Source organism: Oncorhynchus masou, chromosome 30, assembly GCF_036934945.1.
Source record: "Oncorhynchus masou masou isolate Uvic2021 chromosome 30, UVic_Omas_1.1, whole genome shotgun sequence".
Classification (NCBI taxonomy): domain Eukaryota; kingdom Metazoa; phylum Chordata; class Actinopteri; order Salmoniformes; family Salmonidae; genus Oncorhynchus; species Oncorhynchus masou.
In genome coordinates, this window is record NC_088241.1 from 2460731 (window position 1) to 2474074 (window position 13344).

Genomic DNA, 13344 nt, shown 5'->3' on the forward strand with positions numbered 1-13344 from the left:
CTAGAGAGGGAGAGATGTTGATAGAGAGAGAGAGAGGTAGGAGAAGGACAAAGAGGGAGAGATGTTGATAAAGAGAGAGAGAGAGGTAGAAGAAGGACAGAGAGGGAGAGATGTCGATAAAGAGAGAGAGAGAGGTAGGAGAAGGACAGAGAGGGAGAGATGTCGATAAAGAGAGAGAGATAGGTAGGAGAAAGACAGAGAGGGAGAGATGTCGATAAAGAGAGAGAGAGAGAGAGGTAGGAGATAGACAGAGAGGGAGAGATGTCGATAAAGAGAGAGAGAGAGAGGTAGGAGAAGGACAGAGAGGGAGAGATGTCGATAAAAGAGAGAGAGAGGTAGGAGAATTACAGAGAGGGAGAGATGTCGATAAGGAGAGAGAGAGAGAGGTAGGAGAGGGACAGAGAGGGAGAGATGTCGATAAAGAGAGAGAGAGAGAGAGGTAGGAGAAGGACAGAGGGGGAGAGGTGTCGATAAAGAGAGAGAGAGAGGTAGGAGAAAGACAGAGAGGGAGAGATGTCGATAAAGAGAGAGAGAGAGAGGTAGGAGAAGGACAGAGAGGGAGAGATGTCGATAAAGAGAGAGAGAGAGGTAGGAGAAGGACAGAGAGGGAGAGATGTTGATAAAGAGAGAGAGAGAGGTAGGAGAAGGACAGAGAGGGAGAGATGTTGATAAAAAGAGGTAGGAGAAGGACAGAGAGGGAGAGATGTTGATAGAGAGAGGTAGGAGAAGGACAGAGAGGGAGAAATGTTGATAGAGAGAGGTAGGAGAAGGACAGAGGGAGAGATGTTGATAGAGAGAGAGAGAGGTAGGAGAAGGACAGTGAGGGAGAGATGTTGATATAGAGAGAGAGAGAGAGGTAGAAGGACAGAGAGGGAGAGATGTTGATAAAGAGAGAGAGAGAGAGAGAGAGAGAGAGAGAGAGAGAGAGAGAGAGAGAGGAGAAGGCTAGAGAGGGAGAGATGTTGATAAAGAGAGAGAGAGGTAGGAGAAGGACAGAGAGGGGGAGATGTTGATAAAGATAGAGAGAGAGGTAGGAGAAGGACAGAGAGGGAGAGATGTTGATAAAGAGAGAGAGATGTTGATAAAGAGAGAGAGAGGTAGGCGAAGGACAGAGAGGGAGAGGTGTTGATAAAGAGAGAGAGAGAGGTAGGAGAAGGCTAGAGAGGGAGAGATGTTGATAAAGAGAGAGAGAGAGAGAGAGAGAGAGGTAGGAGAAGGCTAGAGAGGGAGAGATGTTGATAGAGAGAGAGAGAGGTAGGAGAAGGACAAAGAGGGAGAGATGTTGATAAAGAGAGAGAGAGAGGTAGAAGAAGGACAGAGAGGGAGAGATGTCGATAAAGAGAGAGAGAGAGGTAGGAGAAGGACAGAGAGGGAGAGATGTCGATAAAGAGAGAGAGATAGGTAGGAGAAAGACAGAGGGAGAGATGTCGATATAGAGAGAGAGAGAGAGGTAGGAGATAGACAGAGAGGGAGAGATGTCGATAAAGAGAGAGAGAGAGAGGTAGGAGAAGGACAGAGAGGAAGAGATGTCGATAAAGAGAGAGAGAGAGGTAGGAGAAGGACAGAGAGGGAGAGATGTCGATAAAAAGAGAGAGAGAGAGAGAGGTAGGAGAGGGACAGAGGGAGAGATGTCGATAAAGAGAGAGAGAGAGAGAGGTAGGAGAAGGACAGAGAGGGGGAGGTGTCGATAAAGAGAGAGAGAGAGGTAGGAGAAAGACAGAGAGGGAGAGATGTCGATAAAGAGAGAGAGAGAGAGAGGTAGGAGAAGGACAGAGAGGGAGAGATGTCGATAAAGAGAGAGAGAGAGAGGTAGGAGAAGGACAGAGAGGGAGAGATGTCGATAAAGAGAGAGAGAGAGAGGTAGGAGAAAGACAGAGAGGGAGAGGTGTCGATAAAGAGAGAGAGAGAGGTAGGAGAAAGACAGAGAGGGAGAGATGTCGATAAAAGAGAGAGAGAGGTAGGAGAAAGACAGAGAGGGAGAGATGTCGATAAAGAGAGAGAGAGAGGTAGGAGAAAGACAGAGAGGGAGAGATGTCGATAAAAAGAGAGAGAGAGAGAGAGGTAGGAGAAGGACAGAGAGGGAGAGATGTTGATAAAGAGAGAGAGAGAGGTAGGAGAAGGACAGAGAGGGAGAGATGTTGATAAAAAGAGGTAGGAGAAGGACAGAGAGGGAGAGATGTTGATAGAGAGAGGTAGGAGAAGGACAGAGAGGGAGAAATGTTGATAGAGAGAGGTAGGAGAAGGACAGAGGGAGAGATGTTGATAGAGAGAGAGAGAGGTAGGAGAAGGACAGTGAGGGAGAGATGTTGATATAGAGAGAGAGAGAGAGGTAGAAGGACAGAGAGGGAGAGATGTTGATAAAGAGAGAGAGAGAGAGAGAGAGAGAGAGAGAGAGAGAGAGAGGAGAAGGCTAGAGAGGGAGAGATGTTGATAAAGAGAGAGAGAGGTAGGAGAAGGACAGAGAGGGGGAGATGTTGATAAAGATAGAGAGAGAGGTAGGAGAAGGACAGAGAGGGAGAGATGTTGATAAAGAGAGAGAGATGTTGATAAAGAGAGAGAGAGGTAGGCGAAGGACAGAGAGGGAGAGGTGTTGATAAAGAGAGAGAGAGAGGTAGGAGAAGGCTAGAGAGGGAGAGATGTTGATAAAGAGAGAGAGAGAGAGAGAGGTAGGAGAAGGCTAGAGAGGGAGAGATGTTGATAGAGAGAGAGAGAGGTAGGAGAAGGACAAAGAGGGAGAGATGTTGATAAAGAGAGAGAGAGAGGTAGAAGAAGGACAGAGAGGGAGAGATGTCGATAAAGAGAGAGAGAGAGGTAGGAGAAGGACAGAGAGGGAGAGATGTCGATAAAGAGAGAGAGATAGGTAGGAGAAAGACAGAGGGAGAGATGTCGATAAAGAGAGAGAGAGAGAGGTAGGAGATAGACAGAGAGGGAGAGATGTCGATAAAGAGAGAGAGAGAGAGGTAGGAGAAGGACAGAGAGGAAGAGATGTCGATAAAGAGAGAGAGAGAGGTAGGAGAAGGACAGAGAGGGAGAGATGTCGATAAAGAGAGAGAGAGAGAGAGGTAGGAGAGGGACAGAGGGAGAGATGTCGATAAAGAGAGAGAGAGAGAGAGGTAGGAGAAGGACAGAGAGGGGGAGGTGTCGATAAAGAGAGAGAGAGAGGTAGGAGAAAGACAGAGAGGGAGAGATGTCGATAAAGAGAGAGAGAGAGAGAGGTAGGAGAAGGACAGAGAGGGAGAGATGTCGATAAAGAGAGAGAGAGAGAGGTAGGAGAAGGACAGAGAGGGAGAGATGTCGATAAAGAGAGAGAGAGAGAGGTAGGAGAAAGACAGAGAGGGAGAGGTGTCGATAAAGAGAGAGAGAGAGGTAGGAGAAAGACAGAGAGGGAGAGATGTCGATAAAGAGAGAGAGAGGTAGGAGAAAGACAGAGAGGGAGAGATGTCGATAAAGAGAGAGAGAGAGGTAGGAGAAAGACAGAGAGGGAGAGATGTCGATAAAAGAGAGAGAGAGAGAGAGGTAGGAGAAGGACAGAGAGGGAGAGATGTCGATAAAGAGAGAGAGGTAGGAGAAAGACAGAGAGGGAGAGATGTCAATAAAGAGAGAAAGAGAGGTAGGAGAAGGCTAGAGAGGGAGAGATGTCGATAAAGAGAGAGAGAGAGGTAGGAGAAGGACAGAGAGGGAGAGGTGTCGATAAAGAGAGAGAGAGAGAGGTAGGAGAAAGACAGAGAGGGAGAGATGTCGATAAAGAGAGAGAGAGAGAGGTAGGAGAAGGACAGAGAGGGAGAGATGTCGATAAAGAGAGAGAGAGAGGTAGGAGAAAGACAGAGAGGGAGAGATGTCAATAAAGAGAGAGAGAGAGAGGTAGGAGAAGGACAGAGAGGGAGAGATGTCGATAAAGAGAGAGAGAGAGAGGTAGGAGAAGGACAGAGAGGGAGAGATGTCGATAAAGAGAGAGAGAGAGAGGTAGGAGAAGGCCAGAGAGGGAGAAATGTCGATAAAGAGAGAGAGAGGTAGGAGAAAGAGAGAGAGGGAGAGATGTCGATAAAGAGGGAGAGAGAGAGGTAGGAGAAAGACAGAGAGGGAGAGATGTTGATAAAGAGAGAGAGAGAGAGGTAGGCGAAGGACAGAGAGGGAGAGATGTCGATAAAGAGAGAGAGAGGTAGGAGAAGGACAGAGAGGGAGAGATGTCGATAAAGAAAGAGAGAGAGAGGTAGGAGAAGGACAGAGAGGAAGAGATGTTGATAGAGAGAGTTAGGAGAAGGACAGAGGGAGAGATGTTGATAGAGAGAGAGAGAGGTAGGAGAAGGACAGAGAGGGAGAGATGTTGATAAAGAGAGAGAGATGTAGGAGAAAGACAGAGAGGGAGAGATGTTGATAAAGAGAGAGAGAGTCAAATGTCTGCTGTTTGCTGATGATCTGGTGCTTCTGTCACCAACCAAGGAGGGCCTACAGCAGCACCTAGATCTTATGCACAGATTCTGTCAGACCTGGGCCCTGACAGTAAATCTCAGTAAGACCAAAATAATGGTGTTCCAAAAAAGGTCCAGTCACCAGGACCACAAATACAAATTCCATCTCGACACTGTTGCCCTAGAGCACACAAAAAACTATACATACCTTGGCCTAAACATCAGCGCCACAGGTAACTTCCACAAAGCTGTGAACGATCTGAGAGACAAGGCAAGAAAGGCATTCTATGCCATCAAAAGGAACATAAATTTCAACATACCAATTAGGATTTGGCTAAAAATACTTGAATCAGTCATAGAGCCCATTGCCCTTTATGGTTGTGAGGTCTGGGGTCCGCTCACCAACCAAGACTTTACAAAATGGGACAAACACCAAATTGAGACTCTGCACGCAGAATTCTGCAAAAATATCCTCCGTGTACAACGTAGAACACCAAATAGTGCATGCAGAGCAGAATTAGGCCGATACCCACTAATTATCAAAATCCAGAAAAGAGCTGTTAAATTCTATAACCACCTAAAAGGAAGCGATTCCCAAACCTTCCACAACAAAGCCATCACCTACAGAGAGATGAACCTGGTGAAGAGTCCCCTAAGCAAGCTGGTCCTGGGGCTCTGTTCACAAACACACCCTACAGAGCCCCATGACAGCAGCACAATTAGACCCAACCAAATCATGAGAAAACAAAAAGATAATTACTTGACACATTGGAAAGAATTAACAAAAAAACAGAGCAAACTAGAATGCTATTTGGCCCTACACAGAGAGTACGCAGCGGCAGAATACCTGACCACTGTGACTGACCCAAAATTAAGGAAAGCTTTGACTATGTACAGACTCAGCGAGCATAGCCTTGCTATTGAGAAAGGCCGCCGTAGGCAGACATGGCTCTCAAGAGAAGACAGGCTATGTGCTCACTGCCCACAAAATGAGGTGGAAACTGAGCTGCACTTCCTAACCTCCTGCCCAATGTATGACCATATTAGAGAGACATATTTCCCTCAGATTACACAGATCCACAAAGAATTCGAAAACAAATCCAATTTTGAAAAACTCCCATATCTACTGGGTGAAATTCCACAGTGTGCCATCAGAGCAGCAAGATTTGTGACCTGTTGCCACGAGAAAAGGGCAACCAGTGAGGAACAAACACCATTGTAAATACAACCCATATCTATGCTTATTTATTTTATCATGTGTCCTTTCAAATTTGTACCTTGTAAAAACACTGTATATATATATATATATATATATATATATATATATATATATAATATGACATTTGTAATGTCTTTATTGTTTTGAAACTTCTGTATGTGTGATGTCTACTGTTAATTTTTATTGTTTACCTTACTTGCTTTGGCAATGTTAACACATGTTTCCCATGCCAATAAAGCCCCTTGAATTTAATTGAATTGGTAGGATTCTTCTGAGATGAATCAAGTGTTTGCAAGGTGAAAGAGAGGAAGGAGAGATAGGGAGATAAAGGGATGGAGGGGTGGAGAGATGATGGAGGGATGGAGAGAGGATGGAGGGATGGAGAGAGGATGGAGGGATGGAAAGAAGATGGGGATGGAGAGAGGAAGGAGAGATAGGGAGATAAAGGGATGGAGGGATGGAGAGAGGATGGAGGGATGGAGAGGATGGATGGATGGAGAGAGGATGGAGGGATGGAGAGAGGATGGGGGGATGGAGAGAGGATGGAGGATGGAGAGAGGATGGAGGATGGACGGATGGAGAGAGGATGGAGGGATGGAGAGAGGATGGAGGGAGGATGGAGGGATGGAGAGGGGATGGGGGATGGAGAGAGGATGGATGGAGAGAGGATGGAGAGAGGATGGGGGGGTGGAGAGAGGATGGGGATGGAGAGAGGAAGGAGAGATAGGGAGATAAAGGGATGGAGGGATGGAGAGAGGATGGAGGGATGGAGAGAGGATGGATGGATGGAGAGAGGATGGAGGGATGGAGAGAGGATGGAGGGATGGAGAGAGGATGGAGGATGGAGAGAGGATGGAGGATGGACGGATGGAGAGAGGATGGAGGGATGGAGGGATGGAGAGAGGATGGAGGGATGGAGAGAGGATGGAGGGACGGAGAGAGGGTGGGGGATGGAGAGAGGAAGGAGAGATAAGGAGATAAAGGGATGGAGGGATGGAGAGAGGATGGAGGGATGGAGAGAGGATGGATGGATGGAGAGAGGATGGAGGGATGGAGAGAGGATGGAGGGATGGAGAGAGGATGGAGGATGGAGAGAGGATGGAGGATGGACGGATGGAGAGAGGATGGAGGGATGGAGGGATGGAGAGAGGATGGAGGGAGGATGGAGGGATGGAGAGGGGATGGGGGATGGAGAGAGGATGGATGGATGGAGAGGGGATGGGGATGGAGAGAGGATGGATGGATGGAGAGAGGATGGAGGGAAGGAGAGAGGATGGAGGGAAGGAGAGAGGATGTGGGGATGGAGAGAGGATGGAGAGAGGATGGATGGATGGAGAGAGGATGGAGGGAAGGAGAGAGGATGGACGGATGAAGAGATGATGGAGGGATGGAGGGATGGAGAGAGGATGGTGGGATGGAGAGAAGATGGAGGAAGGATGGAGGGAGGATGGAGGGATGAGGAGGGGATGGGGGATGGAGAGTGGATGGATGGATGGAGAGGGGATGGGGGATGGAGAGAGGATGGATGGATGGAGAGAGGATGGAGGGATGGAGAGAGGATGGATGGAGAGAGGATGGAGAGAGGATGGGGGGGTGGAGAGAGGATGGAGGGATGGAGAGAGGATGGGGGGATGGAGAGAGGATGGAGAGAGGATGGAGAGAGGATGGAGGGATGGAGAGAGGATGGAGGGATGGAGAGAGGGAGTGGGTTATGCAGAGAGAAGATGAGGGAATTGAGAAGCTTAAGGGATGGATTGGGACAAAAGAGGTATTGACTTTGTTAAACAATTCCCCAACAATAATTGTATCATGAATTGCGTACGTATGTGTCTGTGTGTGTGTCTCACCTGGTGCGGGTGGTGTGTGCAGGTAAACCTCTTCGCTGTACTCTCCAAACCCCGCCTTATTGCTTCCTTTCACCCTTAACACGTACACACTGTCCATCTCCAGCCTGTCAATCACAGCACTAGTCCCGCCCACCTCCTCCAGGCGTTGCCACACCAGTGGAGCATTGGGACTCCTGACCTCTCCTCCCCAGCCTGCCTCGGTCAATCCCATTCGCCGCTGGAACTCCACGGAGAAGTGCCAGGCAGGGGCGGAGTCCTGGGGGAGTCGCCAGCACAGGAACAGCTGGTCATAGGCCAGCGTGCGCTGGGTGTCAATCACAGGAGCCAATGGGGCTGTAAAAGGGGCGGGGCAGAGAAGAAAAGGGAGTTATATTGGTGGATGGGATGAGTTAGCTTTCAGATCTAACCTCTTACACAGACGGACCTCTTATGTATCCCATGCTGCTGATGAGTTTCACTTCTCTGGAGGCGTCCATGTGGAAGTGTCTGAAGGAGGGATCAGCCGAGAGAGAGAAACACTGCAGATTCTCTATGGCTTTCACCAGCCTGGAGAGAGAAAGAGAGAGTCAGAGACAGAGAGAAAGAGAGAGAGTCAGAGACAGAGAGAAAGAGAGAGAGTCAGAGACAGAGAGAGAGAGTTAGAGACAGAGAGAAAGGGAGAGAAAGAGCGAGAGAGAAAATAGAAATGGGGAGAGAGAAAATATAGAGGGGGGCGTGGCTGGTAAGTGTTAAACGTTGATATTGACCTGTTATTTACCCATGGTGTGTGTGTGCGCGTGTGCATGTCTGTCTTGCATCTACCACCCGTACCTGTTGTGGGTGATTCGTGCGGCCTGTACGAAGCAGGGTTGGTCGGTCTCTTTGAGCAGCTCCTGTGTGTAGGCCATTAAACCGCCGTGCTCCTGCAGACCCCTCCTCTCAGACACCTGGGCCGACAGGGCCTCCCCCCTCCTCAGCCGGGCCCCCTCCAGGGCCAGGGTCAACGCTCCCTGTCGCTCCACTAGAGACGCCCCCAGCTCCCTCACAGACTGAGACAACTGCTCCCTCGCCAACGCACTGTTCAACTAGAGAGGGAGTTGAGAGGGGATTTAAGGGGATGTGATAGAGGGAGAGAGAGAGGGGGGAAGAATGGAGGGGGTAGAGGGAGAGAGAGGGGGGAGAAGGGAGAGGGTAGAGGGAGAGAGAGAGGGGGGAGAAGGGAGAGGGTAGAGGGAGAGAGAGAGGGAGGGAGAAGGGAGAGGGTAGAGGGAGAGTGAGAGGGAGAAGAGTGTAGGGGAGGGGAGAAGAAGGGAGGGAGTAGAGGGAGGGAAAGAAGAGCATGAAGGTTATACTGTGATGGAGAGAAAGAGGCAATCGAAGGATAGAGGGAAGAAAGTAGTGGATTGGACGAAAGAGAGACAGAAAGGATGGAGTGAGAGTTTACCTCCATGTGTGTGATGGCACTCTCCAGCTGAGTTATCTGAGCCTTTACTGTGTCCTGATTGGCCAGAATGTAGTTGATCTCCTTGGTGATTTTGTCCTCAGGTGTTAAGAGAGACAGATGACAATATCAGCAAGCAAACATGTAGCTTCATGGTTTGATAGATATAGATAGATAGACAGATAGATAGATAGATAGATAGATAGATAGATAGATAGATAGATAGATAGATAGATAGATAGATAGATAGATAGATAGATAGATAGATAGATAGATAGATAGATAGATAGATAGATAGATAGATACCTTTAGTGCCTGGCAGGCCTGTGCGATGGGCGCCACCTTGTGGCCGTGGTGGACTCTGTGGAGCTTACAGACAGGACACAGCAGCCTCTGGCAGGAGCGACAGTACCACAACAACCTCTCCTGCTCATGCTCCAGACACGTTAGGACCTAATAGGGGAGAAGGGGGAGAGGAGAGAAGGAGGAGAGAGGAGAGGGCAGGAGGAGAGAGGAGAGGGGAGGAGGGGGAGATGAGGAGAGGAGAGAGGGCAAGAGGAGAGAAGGAGGAGGAGAGGGGGGGAGAGGGCAAGAGGGGAGAGGAGAGGGGAGGAGGGGGAGAGGGTTGAGGGGGAGAGGAGGGGAAAGGAGAGCGCAGGAGCGGAGATGAAGGAAGGAGGGGGAGAGGAGGGGAGAGGAGAGGGGGGAGAGGAAGAGGAGAGGGGAGGAGGGGAGAGGGGAGGAGGGGGAGAGGCAGGAGAGGAGAGGAGAGGGGAGGAGGAAGACAGGTACAGTAGAGGTGTAGATACAGGGGTGGGCAGGGAGGAGAGGAGGAAGACAGGTACAGTAGAGGTGTAGATACAGGGGTGGGCAGGGAGGAGAGGAGGAAGACAGGTACAGTAGAGGTGTAGATACAGGGGTGGGCAGGGAGGAGAGGAGGAAGACAGGTACAGTAGAGGTGTAGATACAGGGGTGGGCAGGGAGGAGAGGAGGAAGACAGGTACAGTAGAGGTGTAGATACAGGGGTGGGCAGGGAGGAGAGGAGGAAGACAGGTACAGTAGAGGTGTAGATACAGGGGTGGGCAGGGAGGAGAGGAGGAAGACAGGTACAGTAGAGGTGTAGATACAGGGGTGGGCAGGGAGGAGAGGAGGAAGACAGGTACAGTAGAGGTGTAGATACAGGGGTGGGCAGGGAGGAGAGGAGGAAGACAGGTACAGTAGAGGTGTAGATACAGGGGTGGGCAGGGAGGAGAGGAGGAAGAAGATATAACAGGAGAAGGAGGAAAAGGAGGTCACCAGCCAAACTCACAGAGAGGTAATATATAGGAAACACATGAAGGAGAGAGGTACAGTAGAGGAAACAGGTGAAGGAGAAAGAGAGAAGTAGTGTAGGGGCAGCAGGTGAAGGCGAAAGAGAGAGGTAGTGTAGGGGAAACAGGTGAAGGACAGAGAGAGGTACTGTAGAGGAAACAGGTGAAGGACAGAGAGAGGTACTGTAGAGGAAACAGGTGAAAGACAGAGAAAGGTACATTAGAGGAAACAGGTGAAGGACAGAGAGAGGTACTGTAGAGGAAACAGGTGAAGGAGAGAGAGGTACTGTAGAGGAAACAGGTGAAGGACAGAGAGAGGTACTGTAGAGGAAACAGGTGAAAGACAGAGAAAGGTACATTAGAGGAAACAGGTGAAGAACAGAGAGAGGTACTGTAGAGGAAACACGTGAAGGAGAGAGAGGTACTGTAGAGGAAACAGGTGAAGGAGAGTGAGTGAGGGACTGTAGAGGAAACAGGTGAAGGAGAGAGAGAGGGACTATAGAGGAAACAGGTGAAGGGCAGAGTGAGAGGGACTGTAGGGGAAACAGGTGAAGAGAAAGAGGTACTGTAGAGGAAACAGGTGAAGAGAGAGAGAGAGAGGTACTGCAGATGAAACAGGTAAAGAAATTATAGAGATATGGATAGATACAGAGAAGAGGGAAATGCAGGACAAAAACAGCAATTTCATGAAACATAGTTAATTAACCCTTACATACACCCCCCAAATACTATGTAAACACACACACACACATACCTTGGGTCTGAAGTTGTTGGTGGGCAGTATGTGTTCGTGCTGGGAACGGAGCGTACCCCAGGGGTGGTAGAGCTTGAAACACTCGTTGCAGAAGTTGGACCTGCAGTCAGCACAGCCCTTAGTGGCCTCCAAGGACTGAGGAGCCTTACAGAAGCCACACATTATAGCCACGCTGCCCAGGCTCACTGTGTGTCTGTACCTGGAGCCAGACAGGGGAGGGGGAGAAACAGTGGAGAGGGTGGAGGTTGATACAAAAAGAGGAGAGTGAGAACACAGAGCAACATTAAACCATAATGTCACTGGCCAAGATCACTGTAGAGAGAGAGAGAGAGAGAGAGAGAGAGAGAGAGAGAGAGAGAGAGAGAGAGAGAGAGAGAGAGAGAGAGAGAGAGAGAGCGAAAGAGAGAGTGAAAGAGAGAGAGAGCGAGCGAGGGCGAGACTGGACATGGGTTAGGTAAAGGTTAGGAAGGGGGTATGAGAGGTGAGAAGGAGAGGGGGTATGAGAAGTGAGAAGGAGAGGGGGTGTGAGAAGGAGAGGGGGTATGAGAGGTGAGAAGGAGAGGGGGTGTGAGAAGGAGAGGGGGTATGAGAAGTGAGAAGGAGAGGGGGTATGAGAGGTGAGAAGGAGAGGGGGTGTGAGAAGGAGAGGGGGTATGAGAGGTGAGAAGGAGAGGGGGTATGAGAGGTGAGAAGCAGAGGGGGTATGAGAGGTGAGAAGCAGAGGGGGTATGAGAGGTGAGAAAGAGAGGGGGTATGAGAGGTGATAAAGAGGGGGGTATGAGAGGTGAGAAGGAGAGGGGGTATGAGAGGTGAGAAGGAGAGGGGGTATGAGAGGTGAGAAGGAGAGGGGGTATGAGAGGTGAGAAAGAGAGGGGGTATGAGAGGTGAGAAGGAGAGGGGGTATGAGAGGTGAGAAGGAGAGGGGGTATGAGAGGTGAGAAAGAGAGGGGGTATGAGAGGTGAGAAGGAGAGGGGGTATGAGAGGTGAGAAGCAGAGGGGGTATGAGAGGTGAGAAAGAGAGGGGGGTATGAGAGGTGAGAAGGAGAGGGGGTATGAGAGGTGAGAAGCAGAGGGGGTATGAGAGGTGAGAAAGAGAGGGGGTGTGAGAAGGAGTGTGGGGGTGTGAGAGATGAGAAGGAGAGGGGGTGTGAGCGGTGAGAAGGAGAGGGGGTATGAGAGGTGAGAAAGAGAGGGGGTGTGAGAAGGAGTGTGGGGGTGTGAGAGATGAGAAGGAGAGGGGGTGTGAGAGGTGAGAAGGAGAGGGGGTATGAGCTAAATGTGCTACTGTACTGTCTGTTCTGTTCTGTCCTGTTCTGCTCTGCCTTCAGATGTATGCTTTTTTAAATGTTATCCAACTTCCTGACCTGGATCCTTCAGCTGTTTTCTGTGTTCCTGCAGACTGTGCTGTTTCTACTTCCAGTGAGCTATGGACTCTCAACATGCCCAGTCTTTACTGACAGAGACAACCCAGCCTCCAGGGGAGAGAGAACAGCTGCAGCAAACTCCTCTGAAACTGCTGCTGCTGCATCTCAAATAATGGATATTATACCTCTCTCTCTCTCTCTCTCTCTCTCTCTCCTTCTCCCCCTCTCTCCCTCTCTCCCTCTTATCCCAACTATTTCTCCCTCTCTCCCTATACCTCTCCCAAATCTCTCTTCCCTTTTCTATGTGAATCTCAGTAGTCTACAAAGGCCTCCTCTCTTCCTCTCTTTCAGATCACTACTAATGAAGGAAAGGAAACAAGGAAAGGAGGCCATTTATGAGAATCACAATGTCTATATGTTTACCGTTCGTGCGAATGATGAAGTCACCTCAGCTTCCCAGTTCCCACACACTCAGCTGGTTAGGCCCTGCTTCAGGAGAGGGGGGGGTTCTCCCCGTACCAAAATCAATGGTTTTCTGTCTCATTTATAAAGCACTATTGACTTTTCCTTCTTTCTGTGCTTATCTTTATTTCCTGCAGGATTGGTTCAGAACCTACATTCCTCTGTAAGTAAGCAACTCTCTCTACGTGTCTGTCTGTCTGTCTGTCTGTCTGTCTGTCTGTCTGTCTGTCTGTCTGTGTTTGTACCTCTCTACAATGCGTTCCAAGGTGAGATTCCTGAGGCAATTGGTCAGTCCTCTCTCTCCCAGCTCCACCTCCTTGTGACAGGACGGACAGGGGAACAGCATGGGGGCAGGAGACATGTCCTTACGACGACGCCCGGGGTACGTCCCAAAACCTGAGAGGTGGGGGGAGGAGGGGGTAAGGTTGGAGAGGGAGAGAGGAGACAGTGTGAGATAGAAAGTAATCAGTATGAGTGTGATAGTTCCATCACAGTTTGATAAAACAAGAGCCATACTGTTCTATCCCCTGACTGCACTGCACACTACATGCTGACACA

The 13344-nt window shown here is 49.6% G+C and overlaps 1 protein-coding gene across 1 annotated transcript in view; it reads right to left on the reverse strand.

The window, feature by feature from the left end:
- The window catches only part of LOC135521784 (tripartite motif-containing protein 46-like), a 30321-nt gene that overhangs the window by 8119 nt on the left and 8858 nt on the right, over positions 1–13344 (reverse strand). The window contains exons 3-9 of the mRNA XM_064947513.1: positions 13032–13182; positions 10960–11158; positions 9202–9348; positions 8899–8994; positions 8286–8539; positions 7900–8021; positions 7476–7808 (exon numbers count right to left, since the gene is read on the reverse strand). Coding sequence (XP_064803585.1) covers positions 7476–7808; positions 7900–8021; positions 8286–8539; positions 8899–8994; positions 9202–9348; positions 10960–11158; positions 13032–13182 — 1302 coding nt within the window. The remainder of the gene's footprint in view (positions 1–7475; positions 7809–7899; positions 8022–8285; positions 8540–8898; positions 8995–9201; positions 9349–10959; positions 11159–13031; positions 13183–13344) is intronic.